This window comes from Nycticebus coucang, chromosome 9 (assembly GCF_027406575.1).
Source record: "Nycticebus coucang isolate mNycCou1 chromosome 9, mNycCou1.pri, whole genome shotgun sequence".
In the NCBI taxonomy this organism is placed as follows: Eukaryota; Metazoa; Chordata; class Mammalia; order Primates; family Lorisidae; genus Nycticebus; species Nycticebus coucang.
In genome coordinates this window covers 77,856,632-77,881,855 of record NC_069788.1, presented here as the reverse complement: position 1 = coordinate 77,881,855, position 25,224 = coordinate 77,856,632, and the positions used below count along the sequence as shown (strand labels likewise).

The 25,224-nt window shown below is 38.3% G+C and overlaps 1 protein-coding gene across 2 annotated transcripts in view; it reads right to left on the bottom strand.

Annotated features, from left to right (window-relative positions):
- Positions 1 to 25,224, bottom strand: part of GMDS (GDP-mannose 4,6-dehydratase) — a 657,290-nt gene that overhangs the window by 368,849 nt on the left and 263,217 nt on the right. For both annotated transcript variants that reach the window (XM_053601624.1, XM_053601623.1), the window contains exons 5-6: positions 22,986 to 23,178; positions 21,560 to 21,664 (exon numbers count right to left, since the gene is read on the bottom strand). In XM_053601624.1, the coding sequence (XP_053457599.1) occupies positions 21,560 to 21,664; positions 22,986 to 23,178 (298 nt within the window). The remainder of the gene's footprint in view (positions 1 to 21,559; positions 21,665 to 22,985; positions 23,179 to 25,224) is intronic.

Genomic DNA, 25,224 nt, shown 5'->3' with positions numbered 1-25,224 from the left:
GAAATAGAAATAAAAGATGACTTGTAGAATTGTGTGCTAGTTAGCAACACTGCCTTAGTTGTTTATATGGAATATATGAAGTCAAACAATCAAGTTCACGAACTTGTCCTAGAAAAAGTGTTATATACCTCATTGCTAAATATTACTATGGTCACCTTCCAGGTACACCTCTTGGGAAGCTCTGCACTGATGCTAGTGCCTAGTCCACCTTCAAAGCAATCTTGGAACGCTTTTTCTGGAATGGCCATCAGAGCTGTCCTTGTACGAAGTCTGACTATTAAGTTCTCAAACTCATCCTAGAAAAAGTGCTACATACCTCATTGCTGGCTATTACTGTGGTCACCAGATGGCCAAGAATATGTAGCACTTTTTCTAGAATGAGCCTGAGAACTTAAAGTTCTGACCTCGTATGTGTGTGGGGGGCGGGGGGAGGTATGAATGAATGAAAAACACAAGGAAGAGAAATTAGGGCTTTCTTACTTAATATTTAGTCTCTCTCCTCAAATAATATGTACACCTACTTGAGGTTCTGTATCTCTTTGGGACTCTCAGCCAGAGATCAAGCCAGAGACCACTTTCATTCTGGAAAGTGAATGCGATGGAAGGGACAGGCTGCCTTATGGGCAGCAGAAGCTAACACACAGTCACGTGGTTCTGGAGTCAGGCGGCCTCGGTTCACATCCTGTATCCTTCCCTTACAAGGGGAAGGCAATTTAACCTCTCTAAATTCCTGTCGCCTCACCTCTAAGATGGATATAACCATACTTACTTCATAGTTTTATTATGAGGATTCAAAGAGATGAGTGGCAGGGTGCCTTACACATGATCAGAGCTAAAGAAATGTTAGCGGCTGTGGAATCACCATCGTTACAACCATCACCAGCAATCCTTTAAGATGAAACTTAAAAAATGTAAGCTATTAGCGCAGAAACACTATAAAGAAGGATGTGAGTTTAAAAATCTTTAGATGCACTTAGAATCCAACAAGGAAAAAGGAATATGCTGAAAACATCAAGCAGATGTGGAAGGTTTTGGGGAAAGTGGAACAGGGTGTGCTCACCCACTGGCAGGAGGAAGGAGGAATGTGTGGCAGGCATAGCCACCATGAACATCACGAGGTGGGGCTCAAAGTGCACACTCACAGCCAGCCACAGACCTGTCAGTGGCCTCCTCCAGACAGAGGTGCCAAAGGGCCCAAGCCATGCTGCATGGGCAGCACTCACTTTCTGCAGTCCCCACCCACTAAATCTGGTACAGAAAAGCAATTTCACTTTCATAACCATCAATCTTAATTAACAGAGTGACATTCAGCTATGTCCAGCAAGTTTTTCTGCTAATTTTTTACAGAGGATTATACATATCGTTTTTTACATATTGTAGATTATCTCATTTTAGTGCTGGACATGTAAAAGTAGATTTTCTTTCTTCTTATATTTTCGGTTCCCTGTCCTATATTTGCTTCCTTTAGGGTCTGTTTCCCTGTGTTTGCAGATTTAAGAAACATTCCCTAATGTCTAACACTTGTGAACAAATGTCCACTGTGAACTTCTGCGTGTGCGGTCCTGTAGCCGCCCACACAGGGATACGTAAGTACTAAGACTCTGAGAAGCGTCTTTTTCCTTAAAAAATTACCCTTTTTGTACAAATTAATTGTTAGAATCCTAAGAGATCCCTGCGCCAGGATTGAGCTGTCTCCTGTAAACCTCTACCCAGGCTCTTTCTTTTTTTTTTTTTTTTTTGCAGTTTTTGGGCGGGGCTGGATTTGAACCCACCACCACCAGCATTTGGGGCCAGAGCCCTACTCCTTTGAGCCACAGGCACCGCCCCTACCCAGGCTTCTTAAACATAGAATTGGCACAAACAGAGCATGGGGCTTGCTCTATTCCATTGATAAAAAGCAAGTGGCAGCCAACCTACCTCACTACCAGGAAGGTTTCCTTGTCACCAGGTTGAATTTTCATTTCCTCACTTACCTTTCCCCACTGGCTAGTCACCCTGGATTAGTGCCTTTCAAGAAATCACAAACAGGGGCAGTGCCTGTGGCTGTGGCTCAGTCGGTAAGGCGCCAGCCCCATATACCGAGGGTGGCAGGTTCAAACCCGGCCCTGGCCGAACTGCAACAAAAAAAATAGCCGGGCATTGTGGCGGGCACCTGTAGTCCCAGCTACTCCAGAGGCTGAGGCAAGTGAATCACTTAAGCCCAGGAGTTGGAGGTTGCTGTGAGCTGTGTGATGCCATGGCACTCTACTGAGGGTGACAAAGTGACACTCTGTCTCAAGAAAAAAAGAAATCATAAACATGCTGTCAGAAACAAAATGAAAGAAGACAGAAATAAGTTTTCCGTAACTTAAAATATGCTTACTCTGGGAATGTTTTACTCTATCCATTGCCAGGGACTATCTATACCAGACAATTCCTGGGAATTAGCCCCAAAACAATAGCAGCACAGACTATGATTCTGCTAACACTTCATACTCAATGTCAGTAAAGTAACCAGTTACTTTATCAGATCTTACCTACTTTAATTATCACACACAAACTTCTGAAAGCTTAACACTTCAACTTATTCAGAGAAAACAAGTCATGAATTTACTTTCCTCTTCACTATTACTACATTTTACACTGCAATATGGACAATTAATATTATAACTTTACTTACGCTATTTCCTATAATGCTCATAACAGCCTCAATTGAAGACTACAATTATCCCATTTCACAGATGAGAAAACTGAGTGTCAGAGATTGCAAATTTTCTAAAAGTCACTTGTCTAGGTAAGAGGTGGAACCTAGATGGAATCCAAATACAGTAAGTTGACCACCCAAGGGACCATAACAAACTAGTCAACATACAGAGGTGGTCAGCATAAGGAATTAAGCCTACTACACTGTATGCTGATAATGTACACGTGGTGCATGACCAGTCTATGAAAACTAGGTCAACCTAAGTAGGTGGTCAATGAGGGGAGGTGTTCAATTCTACTACAGATGAGTATTTCTATATCTTTATCTTTATCTGAACCAATTACAAAGGGGAACAATATTCCATGACAAACAGGAAAAAAGAAAGTTCTGACTCAAATTAAATTTTGAAAAAAACCAAAATGCTATTTTGAAAAACTTCACAATTTATCTTATAATTTAAATTACAATTGAACCTATGTATTTCTTATTAACATAGAAAAAAGTAAAAGGTTTTTTACTGGTTTATAATATTTTTGACACAATCATATGCACTTCACGTAAGATTCTCACAGGAACATTGGTTAAAGCACATGAATCATTTTTTAAAACATTTGAGGGCTTCATTAATTTTCTCAAGGGTCTTTCATAGGTCCTTGGTATTTATCCATAACCCTTTTATTCATTATCTTCTTTTCTTGACTTCCCTAATTCAAACATTACCTGGTTTACCTGGCAGAATCTCTGTAAATGGCTTTTCCTGTGATTCCAGCAATTCTCTAATAATACTACCATTTTATCTATACATGGACATCTCAGTAACAACTCTAATTCCTCCGTAAACATCACTCACAGATTCCTGGCTTGTCCCAAGACCATCTCCACTTGATTGGCCCATAGCACTCACATTTCTCACTGTCCCATCTTATACCAGTAGGGACCAGAATCCCAACAGAGCTGGCTCCAAGAGGGTCTTTAACCTTGGAAGGGGAGGAGTAAAGAAGCTAATTCTCTTAAAACTAGGCGATGAAAATATAGGAAGAGAAAAGATGAAGGAAAAGGAAACAAACATTCCAGCTCTACCAGGCATGGATTAATCTTTTCCAGTTGTGCCTGGTACCTTCACAGAGAACTGCTATGGAAGTTCTCACATTGACCCTCACATTGGTCCTGTCAGGTGAGTCTCCATGTGCAGATGAGGAAACTGAGGTGTAAGTCAGTAACTTGCCCAAACGCACAGAGCTAGTGAGAGCCCAAGTGCTCTGTGGACACTGCCTGGTTATATTGCAGGGAGGATGCTGCGTGAGATCAGACACTCATCCGTTTTGTTTCAAACATAAATGTCACATAAAGTATGAAACCTAAAAAAAAAAAACTCTTGAATTCAATTTTAAAATCCTAGAAGTCCCTTCACACTAAGTGGGAGGGACTTCGTATTGTTTGGTGGTAATAACCACCTCCATTAGACCAAGGATTACTTCAAAAGTCTTTTATGTTTAGGCAATTATACCTCATCTCGCTACAGAGAATAACATGGGCCAGACAGCTTTGCAATTACCAAGTGTTCATGTCATCTGTGAAGTATCATAGTCTACAAATGCAATGGTAAACCAGATGATGTCACTTTGTGCCCCAACCAGAAAGGCCACCCAGAACCTGGTGGGTCCAGGGTTGGTAGCCAACAATCTAACCATTTATGAAGAGACAAAATGGTATTGTGTTAAACCTATAATGCTCTTCTAAACTCTAACAGGAGATTACTTCATCCACTGATTTCACAATGGGCAGCTAAAATTTTTTTCAATAAATTAAAGCTCTGCTCATTTAAAAACACCACAAAGTACCTCTGACAGTCAAATACAAATAAAATTATCAAGCTGTTTGATATTGGTTAACTTGTTTTTTGATACTTCCATAGCAGCATGAAATTTTGCTTTCTATAGCAGCATAAAATTTATTTGCCAAATTTGCTCGTCAGACCAGCAAATAGTAATTTGTCAAAAGATTATTTTGTTTATATATACATTGTATATTATATAAAAAAGAAAAAAGTATATTTCTAGCCTCCTGTGATTAAATAAAAACAAGTTCCACTTACTTAATTTCTACCATGCATTCTATTATCTCCTACAGCACTAAAATATCTATCAATTCTAATTAATCCTAAAAGAAAATTATTCTCATATACCATGAACTTCTTACACTAATATTACTGTAATACTACACATTGAAAGATATCAAACTAGTTTTAATTACTGTTACAAAGCTAGACTCTACAACTTATTTCCAAATGAAAACTTTGTTACTTTTATAACTAATTACAAAGGTAAACATATTCATTGAATGTGGAGGTGGAAGAGGGTACCCGACCAACCTAGACTTAGCTCTGCTGATTTGTGGGTTGCTATGGTGAGAGTTCAGCCTGCACGCCTGTGGCTCAAGGATTAGGGTGCTGGCCCCATATGCCGGAAGTGGTGGGTTCAAACCTAGCCCCAGACAAAAACCAAAAAAAAAAAAAAAAAAGAAGAGTTCTGAACTTTCAACTTTCCTCTCTGGCTTTCTCAGAATGGGACTGACCTTCAAGAGACTAGAATACCTGAGAGCTGAAGAGCTTCACAGGGATCTATGTAAATCAGAATATTGTTCTCCTGTTCTCAGGTAAATGTTTGCTGAAGTTCTATGAGGAATTTGCTGCAGAGCAAAAGTGATAAAGAAAAATAAGATCCTATTGTTACAGATGGCATTAATATCGATTCTGTGATAACATTCTGAGGGGTAAAATTCTAAGATAGGGTTTCTCACCTACACCACTATCAATATTCTGGCCTGGATAATTGTCATGTGGGGAGCCGTCTTGTGCATAGTAAGATGTTTAGATGCCAGTAGCAGCCCCCTCCTCTGCTATGACATCCAAAAATATTTGCAGATATGCCACGTAAGTGTTGTATGGGAGCAAGGCACTCTGTCCCTACCCTTCATTCTCACACCCCGACTTGAGAACCACTATCCTAGAGCATTAATCTTATCTTTATTGCAACAAATAAAGGATAATCTATACAAAAAAATCAAGAGGAAAATTATCCAAAATTTTACTATGTCTTAACTAGTTGACTTTACATGAATTAATAAAGTTTAAGGATTCTGAAGATTAATTTATGATAATGATTATAGCCAGACATTTTAAAAGCAAAGCACTTGGCAGCTAAAAGAAATGCACAAAACTAAAACTCAAAACCACAAGTTCATGAACCTTAAAATGTCACATTCTCTTAGTCAGGTGAATACTGTGTTTAGACTGATACACATGATTTCCTATGAAGCCCATATTTAGAGGAATGTGCCATATCATCTAAAACTGGCTCAATATCTAAACAGTGGTAGTATACCATCCATTTGTGGTAGTCTCAAACTGTTAATTATGGTTATATTTAAAGTACTTTGAAATTTCTATTGCCACATGATTTTTAATGTATCTTCCATCAGTTCTATTTCTTCTCATGGCCAACTTCTTGATGAAACTCAAGATACTTGTTTCATATCATATTTATATTTTAATACTGTAAAATTAATATTTTATTGTGATTATTTCTTCTAACAATCTGAAAAGAATATTAACTTTGAGCAATATAAGTATGTCTTACAAAGACATCTCACATGTTAAATTTCCAACTTGTCCACTACTTCATTGTGAAGTCCAAGTACCCACTTCATCTCACAGGGATCAATTTGCTCCAATTCCAACTCTAAAATTCATACACATGTTATTTCTACTATGTGAACAATGTTTATATGACTTCTCATTCCTCCAGAATTACTATTATTTCAGGGTCAATATTTACTAGATTTATGGCCTTGGACAACTCACTATCATGCTGCTTTAATTTCTTCATTGATGGAAAAAAATGAGATGAAATGATCTTTAAATTCCCACCTATCTCATAAATTCCAAAGGGATTTTTATACAATGGATACAGGTGGATATGAATTGGTTGTGCCTTGGAAGTTCTTTCTAAGAAAGAATAGTATGTGATGAGTTAATGCTTACTTTTAAAATTAAAAGATAGAAAAAAATAAAAGTATATATAAAAATTTAACGTCCATACAGACATAAAGAAATGTGCAAGTTAAGAAAGTTAGCCAAAATGTCTCTAAAACTATGTCTACAGCATTAAATCACAATGCAATACAAACAGCTGATGAGTATAACAATTTTCACTGTTTTGTTGATGATAATGATGAAGATGATGACGACAACGATGATGACAATGGCCAAACTATTCTGAATCCTCAAATGATAAAACATATTTCATAAGTAAGAAGGAAATACAAAATAAGAACATTGTGTGCACCAGCCTTTCAGTGGCATGTCTCAGGCTTTCGTGGAATTTTAAACAGAGTGCCCAGCAACAGAAAGCTCCTGGAGGAAGAAGGCAGTGATGCAGTCTTTTATAAGGTCCCAAGATCAGAGCGAAGGTTAGCACAGTGACACTTGGCAAGAAAAGAGCATCACCTAGGGGTTAGCAAACACAGACAAAGACAGAAAAGGAGAAAACCTCTGGAGAAGAGAGCTGAGAAGAAGGCCACTTCCTAAACACGTAAAAAGAGAAGAAAAAGAACGGGAGTAGAATGGAAGAAAGACACTGTCAACATGGAGCATGACTTCTTAGGCTAAAGATATCCAAGATGAAGCCAATCACTATAAGTAACTCACTCCTGGTAACCATGGCCTGTGAGGTAGGCTCACATAGTCCAAACATTACCTCCTCAGTCAGTTCTGGAAGTAGTAGACACAATATTGCACAGACTTTCCTAATGATAAAAGGACTAAGATGAATCAACATAAGAAAATTATCCTCATCAAAAGACTGGAAATCCTTCATTGGCATCCCGCTGCAAAGCCAGTATCTTCAGGGTGAGAGCTGGGCCTGCCCTTACCCAGCAGCAGAGAACTGACTCCCTGGCAACTTGTGGCCAGGGCTTTCTCCTCCAGGATGTGGACCCTGGAAAGTCAGACACCTTAGCTGTAGGAAACCTAAGACACTAATTGGACATTCATATTGTAAACTGAAAATTCACATTCAAAAAATTTTTAAAAAGAATACTGTATATTATGTCTGTTTTACTCGTTACTGACAATGCCTACAGTCATCAAAGTCAGAAAATCAAATTTCATTTAATCCTTATAATTTTGTTAATTTCCCAAGAGTAGAACGTAAGGTATCTTTTTGTGTTTCCTCAATTACAATGCAAAATGTTTTAATTTAAAATATACTTAAACTAGGACTGAAGCCAGCTTTCCACAGAGGCTCCCATCCAGAAGGAGAGTTAAAGGACAGAAATTTAGCAAGTAATCTGGTGGATAAGACCTGCACCAAGAAAGAAGGTTGAAGAATGCACATCAACCTCGCTGAGGTGAGCTGCGACCCCAAGGATACAAACAAAAGGTACAAAATCCATCACCAAGCAGAAAGTAGTCCCCTCCCCCATGAGAATGGCTCGGAGTGCCCCACAAACAAACGAGCAGAGTTCAAAGGTCCTCCCACTACACTTGACGGGAGAGACCCTCTAAAAACTGGACCTACCTCCCTACTAGGGTGCCACGGCATTCTCCTGCCAGGCATAATACTGTATAAAACTGTATATATTCTCTACCTGCAACTCTGAGCTCCCAGCACTCCCCTCCACTCTCACTCTGAGGTCTGGAGGCCTGTCCCCCAGGAGTCCAGATTCTTGGGTGATTTCTCGAGGGGTGTGGGCAGGGCCTAAACTGCAGCTGGTCAGTGCTGACTCTGCAGCACGGGAGTGAGGAGAGGATGGTCGGCTGAGAGGGAACCACACCTGAGCGGTGGTGCCCCGAGGCGCACAGCAGAGGCTGTCTTCCAGCAACAATAGGGCTCACTCCGGATATTCCGAATCTACACCCCCTGTCTCCCTGGGCAACCAGAGGAGGCCGGGCATCTACTCAGGTGGCAACCACCAGGGAACAAATCTGGGATAGAATCGCAGGCCCTGTAAGTAAAGAGTTTGCCTGAGGCACTACCAGACTGGGTGAAGTGTGGGGACTAGAAACGCACACGCAGAGTCGGGAAGTTCTCAGGGTGGGGTTGACCCAGAGGATCACTTTACAGAGCCTAAGATGCACCCGGCCCTCAGGTGATCGTCAGTCTACAAAGGATGGCATGAGGCTACAACGGACAGCTAACCAAATACAAAGCTTCAGGAACAAAGACAGGGCCTGAGGTGCAGGCTCTAGGAACTCAAAACAGCTTCTCTTCTGCAGGGGAATTTATCAGGGACAGAAAAAGATTCCCGCAAAGTTTTCTGTTCTGTTCTGTCAGTAACATCAATCAGGGGCGGGGCTGGAACTGAGTGAACACACACCAGGCTCCATCAAGCGCCCGAGGTTGTCAGGCCTCACCTCCTCCTGCTAGATAGAGGCAGAGCACAGTGGCCTGGCTGAGCAGATATAAATTTCCTTGTGATTCAGGCCAGTGCAAACCCATGGAGTATCTGTTCGCTACAGGCAACTGGGTCAGCAAACTGTGGGGCTATCAGTGACTGGGTGTGACAGAGGTGCAAGGTGGGGAAGGAGACATTAACCTTCCCTGATCCATTTGCTGGGTGGGTCCTCCTGGCTATGGTAGCACTGGAGCAAGCCATATCAGAGTACTCACCAGACCCTGTGATCCAGTTGCCAGAGACCTTTTAAACTCTCCCACCTGAGACAGGTGCTGACTGAGACAATTGATTTGGACCTTTTGAACTGAGCCAATCGCCCGAGGACTATTCAGATGGTGCCCTGGGTGTGTGGTTATAGGAAAGTTTGATTTTCCTTCACCCATTGTTGTCTGTGGGGGGCGGGGTGACTTAATTGCTGGTATTTCTCCACAGCTGAGACTTCAACCCAGAGTAACTGTTTCACTAGGGTCCAACAGAGACTAGCTGAAAACAAGACAGAACCACTTTAGCCCCACCACACCAAAAAGGTCCCCAGTTTCTCAGGCCATAGCACTATATGGGTACTCAACAAAGCTAGAGGGGAAAAATCAAACAGTGTAAAACAATAACGGGGTGGAATCAGTGGAAAAACTCTGGTAACATGAATAACCAGAATAGATCAACCACCCAAAGGAAAGATATGTCAGAGGTAACTAAAGATCCCATTCATAAACAGCTGGCCGAGATGTTAGAAACCGAATTCAGAATTTGGATTGCAAACAAAATTAATAGAAAGGAGGAAAATTAGAAATTAGAAATTCGAGAAGCACTTCAAAAGTCAGAATTAGAAATTCCAGGAGAAATTCAAAAGTTGTCTCAAGAATTTAACGAATTTAAAGACAAAACCACCAAAGATTTTGACGCACTGAAGCAAGAATTTGCAGCCCTCAAAGATCTGAAAAATACAGGAACAGAGTGGAGCAAGCAGAAGAAAGGATTTCTGACATTGAAGACAAAGCCGTTGAATGCTCCGAAACTCTCAAAGACAAAGAGAAATGGAGAGCAAAAACGAATCATTCTCTCAGAGAGCTCTGGAATAATCTGAAGAAGGCTAATATCCACCTCATTAGAATCCCTGAAAGTGATGAAGTGGCCTCACTAGGCACAGAGGCCCTTCTCCATGAAATTATGAAAGAGAATTTTCCAGACATGCCAAGAGATTCTGAAACTCAGATAGCAAACAGTTTCAGAACCCCAGCACAACTCAATCTGAATAAGACACCCCCAAGGCATATCATTATTAACTTCACTAAAGTTAATATGAAGGAGAAAATTCTGAAAGCAGCCAGATGTAAGAAATCCATTACCTACAAAGGGAAGAATATTAGAATGACTGCAGATCTCTCTGCTGAAACTTTTCAAGCTAGAAGAGGGTGGTCATTGACTTCTAATCTCCTAAAGCAAAATAACTTTCAACTTCGGATCCTGTACCCAGCTAAACTGAGTTTCATTTATGATGGAGAAATTAAATACTTTAATGACATTCATATGTTGAAGTAATTTGCCATAACCAAATCCACTCTTCAGGATATTCTCAGACCTATCCTCCATAATGACCAGCCCAATCATCTACCACAAAAGTAAACTCACTCAGAAACTTTTGATCAAACTCCAACTTCCACAGTGGCAAAAAGATTAAAAATGTCCACTGGACTTGCGAAAAGCTTGATACCCAAAATTTTACCAGACTTATCAATATTCTCCATTAATGTTAACGGCTTAAACTGTCCTCTAAAGACGCACAGGTTAGCTGACTGGATACAAAAACTCAGGCCACATATTTACTGCATACAGAGTCACATCTTACCTTAAAAGATAAATATAGACTCAGGGTGAAAGGATGGTCGTCCACATTTCAGGCAAATGGTAATGAGAAAAAAGCAGGTGTTGCAATTCTATTTACAGACATAATAGGCTTCAAATCAACAAAAGTAAGGAAGGATAAGAATGGTCACTTCATATTTGTTAAAGGTAATACTGAATATGATGAGATTTCAATTATTAATATCTATGCACCCAACCAGAATGCACCTCAATTTATAATAGAAACTCTAACAGACAAGAACAACTTGATTTCCTCCAGCTCCATAATAGTCGGAGATTTCAACACTCCTTTGGCAGTGTTGGATAGATCCTCCAATAAGAAGCTGACCAAAGAAATCTTAGATTTAAACCTAACCATCCAACATTTGGATTTAGCAGACATCTACAGAACATTTCATCCCAACAAAACCAAACACACATACTTCTCATCAGCCCATGGAACATACCCAAAAATTGGTCACATCTTAGGTCACAAGTCTAACCTCAGTAAATTTAAAGGAATAGAAAATATTCCTTGCATCTTCTCGGACCACCATGGAATAAAAGTTGAACTCAGTAACAATAGGAATCTGCATACTCATACAAAAACACGGAAGTTAAATAACTTTATGCTGAATGATAGCTGGGTCAGAGATGAGATTAAGAAGGAAACTGCGAAATTTTGGAATAAAACGACAATGAAGACATGAATTATCAGAACCTCTGGAATACCGCAAAGGCAGTCCTAAAAGGGAAATTTATAGCACTGCAAGCCTTCCTCAAGAGAACAGAAAGAGAGGAAATTAACAACTTAATGGGACATCTCAAGCAACTGGAAAAGGAAGAATGTTCCAACCCCAAACCCAGTAGAAGAAAAGAAATAATCAAAATTAGAGCAGAATTAAATGAAATTGGAAAAAAAAAGAATTATATAACAGATCAATAAATCAAAAAGTTGGTTTTTTGAAAAGGTCAATAAAATAGATAAACCTTTGGCTAACCTAACCAGAAAAAAAAGAGTAAAATCTCTAATCTCATCAATCAGAAACGACAAAGATGAAATAACAACAGACTGACTCCTCAGAAATTCAAAAACTCCTTAATGAATATTACAAGAAACTTTATTCTCAGAAATATGAAAATCTGAAGGAAATTGACCGATACTTGGAAGCACGTCACCGTCCAAGACTTAGCCAGAATCAAGTGGAAATGTTGAACAGGCCCTCTTCGAGTTCTGAAATAGCATCAATTATACAAAATCTCCCTAAAAAGAAAAGCCCAGGACCAGATGGCTTTACGTCAGAATTCTACCAAACCTTTAAAGTGGAATTAGTACCTATATTACTCAACCTGTTCCAAAATGTAGAAAAAGAAGGAAGACTACCCAACACGTTCTATGAAGCAAACATCACCCTGATCCCCAAACCAGGAAAAGACCCAACAAGAAAAGAAAATTATAGACCAATATCACTAATGATTATAGAAGCAAAAATATTCAACAAGATCCTAACCAACAGAATCCATCAACACATCAAACAAATTATACATCATGACCAAGTCAGTTTTATCCCAGGGTATCAAGGCCGGTTCAATATATGTAAATCTATAAGTATAATTCAGCACATAAACAAATTAGAAACCAAAGACCATATGATTCTCTCAATTGATGCAGAAAAAGCTTTTGATAATATTCAGCATCCCTTCATGATCAGAACACTTAAGAAAATTGGTATAGAAGGGACATTTCTTAAACTAATAGAGACCATCTACAGCAAACCCACAGCCAATATGGTATTGAATGGAGTTAAACTGAAATCATTTCCAGTCTGATCCGGAACCAGACAAGCCTGCCCATTGTCTCCATTGCTCTTTAACATTGTAATGGAAGTTTTAGCCACCGCAATTAGGGAAGAAAAGGCGATCAAGGGTATCCATATAGGGTCAGAAGAGATCAAACTTTCACTCTTTGTAGATGATATGACTGTATATCTGGTAAACACCAGGGATTCTACTACAAAACTCGTAGAAATGATCAAGGAACACAGCAGCGTCGCAGGTTACAAAATCAACATTCATAAATCGGTAGCCTTTATATATACCAACAATAGTCAAGCTGAAAAAAACAATTAAGGACTCTATTCCATTCACAGTAGTGCCAAAGAAGATGAAATATTTGGGAGTTTATCTAACAAAGGACATGAAAGATCTCTATAAAGAGAACTATGAAACTCTAAGAAAAGAAATAGCTGAAAATGTTAACAAATGGAAAAACATACCATGCTCATGGCTGGGAAGAATCAACATTGTTAAAATGTCCATACTACCCAAAGCAATATTCAATTTTAATGCAATCACTATTAAAGCTCCACTGTCATACATTAAAGATCTTGAAAAAATAATACTTCATTTTATATAGAATCAGAAAAAACCTCCAATAGCCAAGACCTTACTGAGCAATAAAAACAAAGCAGGAGGAATCACGCTACCAGACCTGAGATTGTACTATAAATCGATAGTGATCAAAACAGCATGGTACTGGCACAAAAACAGAGAAGTAGATGTCTGGAACAGAATAGAGAACCAAGAGATGAATCCAGCTATTTACCGTTATTTGATCTTTGACAAGCTAATTAAAAACATTCAGTGGGGGATCTCTATTTAACAAATGGTGCTGGGTGAACTGGCTGGCAACCTGTAGAAGACTGAAACTGGACTCACACCTTTCACCATTAACTAAGATAGACTCTCACTGGATTAAAGATTTAAACTTAAGACAAGCAACTATAAAAATACTAGAAGAGAGTGCAGGGAAAACCCTTGAAGAAATCGGTCTGGGTGAGTATTTTATGAGCAGAGTCTTTGATTTTATTCTCAGCTTGACTCTTACCGGCATATATGAAGGCTACCAATTTGTGGGCACTGATTTTGTATTCCGAAACATTTCTATATTCTTTGATCACTCCTAAGAGCTTTGTAGTTGAGTCCCTGGGGTGTTCCAGATATACAATCATGTCATTTACAAACAGAGAGAGCATTTGACCTCCACTGTCCCCATTTAAATACTCTTTGTGGGGGAGGCAATTGGCAGGATCTCACCTAGTGTGTACAATGTGAAGGTGTTCAGTACGCCCTCTGGGTGAAGGGCTCTACTACAACTTGAACTTTACCTTGGAACGGAGAACACTGTAACCTAAAAATTTGTACCCTCATATTAATTTGAAATTTAAGAACATATATACAATACTGTCAGGTATTGCTTAATGATAGAGGTAAGTTCTGAGAAATACATATTAAGACTATTTTGTCATTGTGCTAACATCATATCTATACTACACAAACAAAAATGGTATAGCCAAATATACATGTAGGCTATATGGTATAGCTTATCACTCCTACGATACACAAATCTGTAGAGCAGGTAACTGTACTGAATAGCGTAGGCAATTGTAATACAATGGTAAATACCTTGGAGGTATTTGGGATTTAGTTTTTAGACCATAGGAATAAAGCAAATGCCACAATAAAGCAAGTCCCACAAATATTTTGGTTTCCCAGCGCTGATAAGTTATGTTTACACTGTACTGTAGTCTATTACGCATGCAATAACATTGTTTAAAACACAATATATAACTTTTTTCTTTAAAGAAAAAAATATGTTATTGCTAAAAAATAAAAAGGCAAATGCTTATCAAAGCTTTCAGTTTAGTCCAGTGATTTTCAACCAGCGTGCCATGGCACACTGGTATGCCAGAAGAGGATCTTAGGTGTTTCATGAAAAATTTGAAAGATAATTAATTAAATTATTTTCAAAAGAAGTTCAAAGCACAGTAAGTATATTCTTCTTATTTAGTTTTTTGTGGTCAACATAATTTAAAGGTTGAGACAAAAAAAAGTTCGAAAAACACTGAGTTAGTTGTAATCTTTTTCATAGGGAAGAGTCTTACCTCTGTATTGATGGCTGCTGACTGACTGAATGGTGTTTGCCGAAGGTTGTAGTAACTGTGACAATTTCTTTTTTTTTATTTTTTTTTTGGATTTTGGCCGGGGCTAGGTTTGAACCCACCACTTCTGGCATATGGGAAAGGCGCCCTACTCCTTGAGCCACAGGCGCTGCCCACTGTGACAATTTCTTAAAATGAGCGAAAAATAGTTTGTCACATCAATTGACTCTTCCTTTAGCAAAAGATTTCTTTATAGCATGTGATATTATTTGATAGCATCTCACAATAGAGGTTTTTTCAAAATTGGAGTCAATCCTCTCAAACTCTACCATAGCTTTACCAACTAAGTTTATATAATATTCTAAATTGTTTGTAGTCATTTCCAAATTATTCACAGCATCTTCACCAGGAATGGACTGTATCTCAAGAAACCACTTTCTATGCTCATCCATAAGAAATAATTCCTCATCCATTCAAATTTTGTAATAAAATTGTGGCAATTCAGTCACATCTTCAGGCTCCACTTATAATTCGAGTGCTCTTGCTTTTTCTACATCTGTAGTTACTTCCGCCAATGAAATCTTAAATTCCTCAATGTTATCCATGAGGTATGGAATAAGCTTTTTTTTTTTTGGTAGAGACAGAGTCTCACTGTACCGCCCTTGGGTAGAGTGCCATGGCGTCACACGGCTCACAGCAACCTCTAACTTTTGGGCTTACGCGATTCTCTTGCCTCAGCCTCCCCAGCAGCTGGGACTAAAGGCACCCGCCACAACACCCGGCTATTTTTTTGTTGCAGTTTGGCCAGGGCTGGGTTCGAACCTGCTACCCTCGGCGTATGGGGCCGGCGCCCTACTCACTGAGCCACAAGCGCCACCAGAATAAGCTTCTTTTAAACTCTTGTTAAAACTGACATTTTGATAGCCTCCCATGAATTATGCATGTTCTTAATGGCATCTAGGACAGCAACTCCTTTCCAGAAAGTTTTCATTTTACTTTTCCCAGATCAGAGAAATCATTATCTATATATTTCATGAACAGTAAGACTGAGAGTTAAAATTACGTCTTGATTCATAGGCTACAGAATGGAAGTTATGTTAGCACACAAGAAAAGAGGATTCATCTCCTTTTACATCTCCATTAGAGTTCTTCAAAAACCCAGAGCATTGTCAATGAGCAGTAAGTATTTTATTTTTTATTTTATTTTTTTAATTAAAGCATAGCTGTATACATTAATGCATTTATGGGGTACAATGTGCTGGTTTTATATACAATTTGGAATGCTTACATCAAACTAGTTAACATATTTTTACCTCATTTTCTTAATTATTGTGTTAAGACATCTATACTCTACACTTAATAGATTTGACATGTACCCTTGCAAAAGGTAAACTTTTTTTTCTAAGAAGTAGAGTCTCAATACTGGGCTTCAAATATTCAAAAACTCATGCTGTAAACAAATGTGCTATTATCCAAGCTTTGTTGTTCCATAGACAGGGCACAGGAAAAATAGATTTAGCTAAATTCTCAAGGGCCTCAGGATTTTTCCTACAGTGAATGAGTCAGGCTTCAAGTTAAAGTAACCAGTTGCATAGCCCCTAGCAAGAGAGTCAGCCTATTCTTTGAAGCTTTGAAGGCAGGCATTGACTACACCTCTTTAGCTATGAAAGTTTTAGATGACACCTTTTTCCAACAGAAGGGTGTTTCATCTACACTGAAAATCTACTGTTTAGTGTAGCCAACTTCATCAATAATCTTAGCAAAGATGTTTTGGATAACTTGCTATAGTTTTTCCATCAGGACTTGCTGCTTCACTTTGCATTTTTATATTATAGAGATGACTTCTTTCCTTCCTTAAATCTCACAAAGCAATCTCTGCTAGCTTCAAGGTTTTCTTTTGCAACTTCCTCTTTTTTCTCAGCCTTCATAGAATTGAAAATTTAGGTCCTTGCTCTGGATAAGGCTTTGGCTTAAGAGAATATGTGGCTTGTCTGATCTTCTATCCAGACCACTCAAATATTTTCCTATCAGCAGTAAAGCTGTCTAGCTTTCCTATCATTTGTGCATCCACTGACATTGCACTTCTGATTTCCTTCAAGAACTCTTCCTTTGCATTTGCAGCTTGGCTATAGGAGGCCTAGCTTCCGGCCTGCATTGGCTTCTGACATGGCTTTCTCACATAGGTTAGTCTTTCCAGCCTGATGTACAGTGACAGCCACACAACTCTTACTTTCAGTTGAACACTGTAGTGCTACTGTAGAATTATTAATTAACCTAATTTCAATATTATTTGTCTCAGGGACTAGGGATGCCCATGGAGAAGGTGAGAAAATGAGGAATGGCTGGTCAGTGGAGCCACTGTCTGAGTGAGAACACAGACAACATTTATCAATCACATTCATTGTCTCCTATGGGTGAAGTCTGGGATGCCCCAAAACAATTACAATAGTAACATCAACAATCATTGATTATAGATCACTATCATAGACAGAATAATAATGAGAAAGTCTAGAATATTATGAGAATTACCAAGATCTGACACAGAGACAGCAAGTGAGCACATGCTGTTGGGTAAATGGCATCAATAGACTTGCCCAAGGCAGGGTTGTCACAAACTCTCAATTTGTTTTTAAAAAAAGAGGGGAGAAGAGGCAATATCTATGAAGCACAATAAAATGAGGCTGTCTCTATTTGTTTATCTAAGCAGACCTAAACTTAGAAAAAAGTACAGTAACAATACAGTATTATAATTTTATTGGGCCACCATCACACATGCAAGTCTGTTGTTGACCAAAACACTGTTGTGTGGTATATGACTGTCTATTCTTCATTTTTTAAAAAAACTGATATAAAAAACTATATAAAGTCACCTTTGTAATATCTGTGAAAATCAGCATTCAATACATCATAATAGTTACTTACAAAACATATATTGATATATACATTTTCATGCCTTCTACACATATAATTCTAAAATTTTAATTATTCATTATTTTGATGTAAAATGTTACTAAAGTGCCTCCATTTTATAAAAAGCAAGCCTATTACATGAGTGAATCCATTGTCTTGCTTTCAATGAAAGAGTGACTGGATGGTGGTGAGGGAAGCAGAGGCCATGTCAATGAATTATCAGCTTTATTCCCTACATCAGAGATTTCTGACTGTTGATCTGATGCTCACCAGATACGTAGGCAGTGAAAAACACAATAAGAGAAAGTATCCAAGCTCAGGAGCTGTGCTTGCTGCAATGAACCATACTGCAGATGTTTGCTCAGTTACTAGCTGTTTGGTTCCATACCTCACTAACAATTAGCTTTACCTTAGAGCACTTGGTCACAGTGTGTGTCCTTCAGAACATTTACTCACTTAAACAGAGCAGCAGAGGATAAGAGAACCCCAAATGGCCAAAATACATCAGGAACTCTGCCTACGGACTGGTTCACTTGGACTCTGATTTTAACATTTGTAGGAAATTTTTCTAAATGACTACCTTGCTACCTTTGGAGAAAAACCACAATAAACAACTGAAAGCTTCTCAGGCTGCAGCTGGGACCAGCAAATGTTTTCTTAAAAGCCTAGACAGTAAATATTTTAGGCTCTGCAGGCTACAGGACTCTACAGTGTGAAAGTAGGCACAGACAATATATAAAGAAATAAATGTGACTGTGTTCCAATGCAACTTTATTTACAAACATACACTGGCAGGCTGGATTTAGCCCTTGAGTCATAGTTTGGCAATCTTTGCTCTAACCTATCTTTGTCTTTAAAAAATACTTCTTCCATACTTTTTAAATTCAGAAATTCTTCTGGAATCTTATTCAAAAAGGATCCTGTCAATTATTTTTTGCAATCAAAAAGTATCCTGTCAATTATTTTTTGTTAAATATCCTTCCAAAACTGTATCAACTTGGGGTCTACTAACTGGACATTTGAGACCATATGCCTAGGACTAGATGGAAGTATACCACTACACCATCTAGAAAAAAGAAGTGTTATTTGCCTGTAAGAGAACTGATGCATAAATGTTCAATCAACTTAATGTAAGTATCACTTACAAGTATCATAGCAAATTGTAGATACACAAACTAATCCTATTGCTAAAAATAAATTTTCTGCTTATTATTGTATATCAGACTGAATCTTTAATTTAGAATAGTTTATTAGCTTTGATTACTATATGTCTATCTATGAAATATTTATTTAAAACTATCCAATAAATTTCTACTATTCTCTAATTCATCTCACCTAGCTGTTAAGTTAGTTAGGTTTTACTGAAACCCAGGACAGTTGTTCATTCATTCATCTAAAAATACAGAGAATGCTAAAAAAATGGATAAGCATTTTAAGAAAGGAAAAAACTGTATTAAAATTGTGATTCTTTAGTCATAGTTGACTTCTGCAATTATAAACGGTCCTCAAACTTATATTCATCTTTTGCTATCAGTCTTTATTGAGTATTAAGTTTAACACACGTTTTTCCTTTCTTTTCCTCAAACTTAACCGTTACCATTCCTTGAGAAAGTTTCATGTATCTTTACACATACAAAGAGGGTTATCAGGCAGAATGAAGGAGAGAACTTTTTGTTTTCTCTTATACTCTCCACTTTTAAATTTTCTTTCAAAAAAAGTATTACTTTCTAAAATGTTTTGTAAAACAAAGCGATTAATATATATAAGACCAAAAATCAGTTCTCATGAGATATAAAAATAGAGGACTGGGAAGAGTTTTATTTACATTTATCTTTTTATTCTACAACCTAAGAAGGCTTTTCCTTATCCTAACCTGGTCCACAGCAATTAATTTTTACTTATAATTTTTCCAGGTGGAAAAGGTGAGGGGGAAAGAATACAGAAACCCAAAATGATGTGTATAAACATGTTTGTGAGAAAAGAGCCAGGGATTACTATTTAATGAACAGTCCCTGAGCATGCTGCATATCAAGTGCTTTGGGCAAAGATAGCTAAGACCTTCCTTTTCCTCTTCACCTTATTAAAGACATCCAGAAACACAAAATGAATTAAAGAAATATTTCTGGCTGCTTTTTAACTTGTTTTCTTTTCAGCCACCCACAGGCTAGATTCTTATGCTTTAAATGCCCATCATGGGAATTTTTAACTGAAGCAATTATAAAATAAAAATGTACTGACACTAAGGATACCTTTGTAAACCTGTCACTTTAATCTTTCTTCATGACTTGTTAGTTTAATTAGGTGGCTAGGCAGTCACATAAAATTTCACTGAGAAAATTGTAAGTGTTACTAGTTGGGCATGAAACTGAAAACATTAAGACTTTTCACTTATTCTCAGAATAAAAGACTAAATGATAGTGAAAGTTAATAAAACTTCAGGCAAAATTAAACACATTACTTTCACTTAGAAAAGAGTGTGCTTGCTTTGTAATAGGTTTTCATGCTTCAGTGAACCAGAATTAATGATGGAAGCACACATTTTGTTATTTAAAACCTAACACTGGGAAGAGCAGAGGTATCACATTGTTAAAGTTTCATCAACAACTATTAAGAGGCAACAGGCCAATACAAACAAATACAGTTTCCCCAAAAACTGAATATATATTAAGAACTGATTTCAAGGAAGAGGGAGAATAGGGAGAGAAAATTACGGCTACATAGAAGGAATAAATTCTAGTGTTCTATAGCACTATTGGGTAACTACACTGAACAATAAATTATTTTTCCTTTCAATTATCTAGAAGAGAGAATTTAGAATACTCCTCACACAAGCAAATATTTGCAGTGGTTGATATGCTAATTACTCTGACTTGATCACCATACATTGTATATATCAAATACTACTATGTATTCCATAAAGATATATAATTATTATATGCCAATAAAAACATAACTTCAAATGTTAAAATGTACTTTAGATACACAGAAATTTCTGGTGTCTATTTAATAGAATATAAAAGAATATGGAGTATCTGGCTGATTCAAAGTAAAAAGTAATATAGATTCTAAAAACTTAGTGTATGTGATCAGAAGTAACTTCCAGAAACAACCAATACTTTATTACTTATTCCTTTGTGTTCATATGGAAGCTTCCTAAACCTTAGCTGAAAACATGCTTGATAAGACCTACCAATGAAAATGGTAAAACTGAGACACTATTTCAGTTCTTCATGATGAATTAAAAACTTCAACAAATTTGGGCGGCGCCTGTGGCTCAGTGAGCAGGGCGCCGGCCCCATATGCCAAGGGTGGCGGGTTCAAACCTGACCCCGGCCAAACTGCAACCAAAAAATAGCTGGGCGTTGTGGCAGGCGCCTGTAGTCCCAGCTACTTGGGAGGCTGAGGCAGGAGAATCGCCTAAGCCAAGGAGTTGGAGGTTGCTGTGAGCTGTGTGATGCCACGGCACTCTACCGAGGGCAATAAAGTGAGACTCTGTCTCTACAAAAAAACAAAAACAAAAACAAAAAAAAACTTCAACAAATTTAAAACAAAATTTAAAAACTAAGGCTGGACTTATATTTCTTTATTTACAACTTGTGACATTCATAATAGAAACGTACATAAAGTTGTTAGTAGTCTCTATAATATATATATACTATAATATGCATACAACTTTTACTGTTGTTAGAAGTCTGAAATTCTCTTTTCAATTAACATATTTACTAACCTCTTCTGGGACTCTCGTGATTGAAGAGAATGCCATTCACTGCAAAGAGATTATATGCCTCACGGAAGTTTACCACAATCCAATAGGCATAGAGTTTTGCTGCCCCTGTTGGAATAATTTTTAAAAAGCAATAAAGTTTATTATAAAAGACAGTGATTTTTACTTAACTTAAATAATAACCTCCCCCAAATTATAATTTATAATGTATCAAAATTGAAAAAAATACATCAGGGGCGGCGCCTGTGGCTCAGCAGGTGAGGCGCCGGCCCCATATACCGAGGGTGACGGGTTCAAACCCGGCCCCGGCCAAACTGCAACCAAAAAATAGCCGGGCGTTATGGCGGGCACCTGTAGTCCCAGCTACTTGGGAGCCTGAGGCAAGAGAATCGCTTAGGCCCTGGAGTTGGAGGTTGCTGTGAGCTGTGTGAGGCCACGGCACTCTACCGAGGACCATAAAGTGAGACTCTGTCTCTACAAAAAAAAAAATACATCAAAAGCAAAAGACAGAATAAAGGTTCCTATGTCAGTAAATCATGTTTATCAGGAAATATCCAACAATTTCTTTTCTTTTTTTTTTTTTTTTAGAGACAAGAGTCTCACTTTATCGCCCATGGTAGAGGGCCGTGGCATCACAGCTCACAGCAACCTCCAGCTCTTGGGCTTAAGCGATTCTCTAGCCTCAGCTTCCTGAGTAGCTGGGACTACAGGCACCCGCCACAACGCCGGGCTAATTTTTTGTTGCAGTTTGGCCGGGGCCAGGTTCGAACCCGCCACCCTTGGTATACGGGACTGGCGCCCTACAGAGCCACAGGCGCTGCCCCCAACAATTTCTTACTCTTGTAATATCCACTGTGCATTCTTTCACAACCTAATGATTCAACTATAATGTGCAATATATCAAGCTGACTTTTCTTAGGTCTTACTCCCTTTAAATTGTTAAGAACTAGAAAGTAAAAAATTGGGGATCTTAAAATGCTTTGAAATTTTATCATTGAAGTCTTTAGTGAACATTTCTTTACAAATTTTACTTTATTTTTGTAAGGGTTTGCGCTCGGCAAAACTTTTGCTAGGGAAATAAAAAACAAGAAACCTTATCACTTAGGCACAATCTCACACCAACCAAGCAAAAGAATCGTGTTGGTTTTAATTTTCCTCTTAAAGTGATCTGTTCAGAAGGGTTGAATGAACACAGATTGATGGAGTGAGGTGGTAATTTCACCCCACAGGCAATGGGAGCAAATACTTGCAGTTAGCAATGTATAAAGGTATGCTTCTCAACAAGTCTAGTCACTTTAGTCCGTCTAAATGTTAATCTCACGCCCAGATGACTTCAGCCAAGAGACGTGAACAGAACGAAAGAAAAAACAGGCACCCCGCCCAACCCCAAGCCGGCAAAGAACACACAGTTGTGCACGTGCATTCTCACCATAAGGTGACCGTGGGTAGAAGGGGGTGGTTTCCTTCTGGGGTATTTCTTGCACTTTCCCATAAAGTTCACTTGTTGATGCTTGGTAGAACTTCACAGAGTTGATAAGGCCACAAGTCTTAATTGCATCCAGAAGTCTTAAAGTGCCAACACCATCAACATCCGCAGTATATTCAGCTAAGTCAAAGGAAATCTGGAAAGAGCAGGTGGAGAGACGGCTGCATGAATGGGTTAACAGCTCGCAGAGGCTGACTCAGTAAGGAGGCTATGATTTCAAACACTGTGAAATGTGATGCTGCTGAGAAAATACTATTGTTTTCTAAGGGCAGAATAAGAGTGTGGATGTCATCTACTTCAAATATCAGATGGTTAGAAAATATTAATTACCTGTGGTAATGCAAAGGACACTTTTAACCATGTTTCGGTGTCATACTAATTCCGGGCTGGAGTTCCCAGGGCACAGCTACCACAGGCAAACCCCTGGTCCTCAGAATCATCTGAGGTGTTACTTAAAATGTCAGTTTGAACCAATCTCTTGGGTTTGGGAACCCAGGAAACTCACATTTTTAATGAGCTCCAGTTGATTTTTGTATACAGAAGTTTGAGAACATGTGCATTAGAACACAGTTGATTTTTTAAAAGATTGTTCTGCTTTCTACTTTTAAATCAAGATATAGGAATAACTAGTATATTACACACAAATACTCTTTTTGCTATATGAGGTACAATGCATAGAGCAAGATGTTAATATGTGTATATATAAAACTTATAAGTGGGTATTGAATAAATCAATGTTTCATTAAAGTACTTTTTAAAAATAAAAGTTACGGATAGTTTTTTCTTAAATCATCTTTATGTGTACATAATGATGAAGAAATTAACCTAATATTAGGTCCCTTAAAATAATGAAGCTGAAAATCTTCATCTCTGGCTTATACACAGGCTAGGGCACAACACAATCATGCTTCTTCCTGCTGCACTGTGAATAACCTCAAACTTCACCTGGGAAAAAACCCTCTTTGGGTGAATATAGCTGCCCTTTAGTGCTGGGTCCCGAGTGTCCCCTCAGCATAAGCTGTGAGACACGATGGCATTTAGGCAACTGCTCACCAGGGACCTCAGAGCACTAAAGTCATGTCATTTAGGCCTGTGAGTAAAGCTCATGTGGCAGCCTTGAAATTAAAAAAAAAAAAGGAAGGTTTCACTTTAATTTTTCAAAAGCAAGAAAGCAAATTTGGCCCATGTTAGCCTTTGTTAATAACATAAAAAATTCATCCTTTTAAAGTTTACCATTCAGTGGTTTTTAGTATAGTCACAGCATTATGTAGTCATCATCAACGTCTCATCCCAGACCATTTTTATCATCCCCAAAAGGAACTCTGTACCCATAAGCAGCCACTCCTCAGTCCCCAACTCCCACTCTGACCCTGACAGCTGTTAATGCTATGCATTTGCCTACTGTGGACGTTTCACACAAAGAGAATCATATCGTACATGGCCTTTCATGACTAGCTTCTTCACTTAACATGTGCATTTCTGTTGAGTATATAGGTAGAACTGGAGTTACTGGGTCACATGGTTACTTTATTTTTAACATTTTGAGGATCTGGCAGGCTGTCTTCCAAAGTAGCTGCACCATTCCACATTCTCACCAGCAATAAATAAGGTTCCAACTTCTCCACATCCTACCCAACACTCGTGGTCTATCTTTTTGATTACGGCCAGCCTAATGGTGTGAAGTGGATCTCTTTGTACTTTTGCTTTGCATTTTTCAGATGAGTAATGTTGAGTATCTTTTCATGAACTTACTGGCCATTTATATTTCTTCCTAGTGGAAAATGTATATCTGAATCCCTGACTCATATTTAAATTGGGTCATCTGTCTTCATCGAGTTGTAAAAGTTTTTTTTAGATATTCCAGATACAAGTCCCTTATCAAATATGTAACTTGCGATTTTTCTGCCCAATATGATGGTTGTCTTTTTGCCTTTTTTTTTTTTTTGAGACAGAGTCTCATTTTGTCGCCCTCTGTAGAATGCCATGGAATCACACCTCACAGCAATCTCAAACTCTTGGACTTACGCCATTCTCTTGCCTCAGCCTCCCAAGTAGCTGGGATTACAGGCACCTGCCACAATGCCTGGCTACTTTTTGAGATGGGTGTCTCACTCTTGCTCAGGCTGGTCTCAGAATCATGAGCTCAAGCAATCCACCCACCTTATCTCCCAAGTGCTGGGAT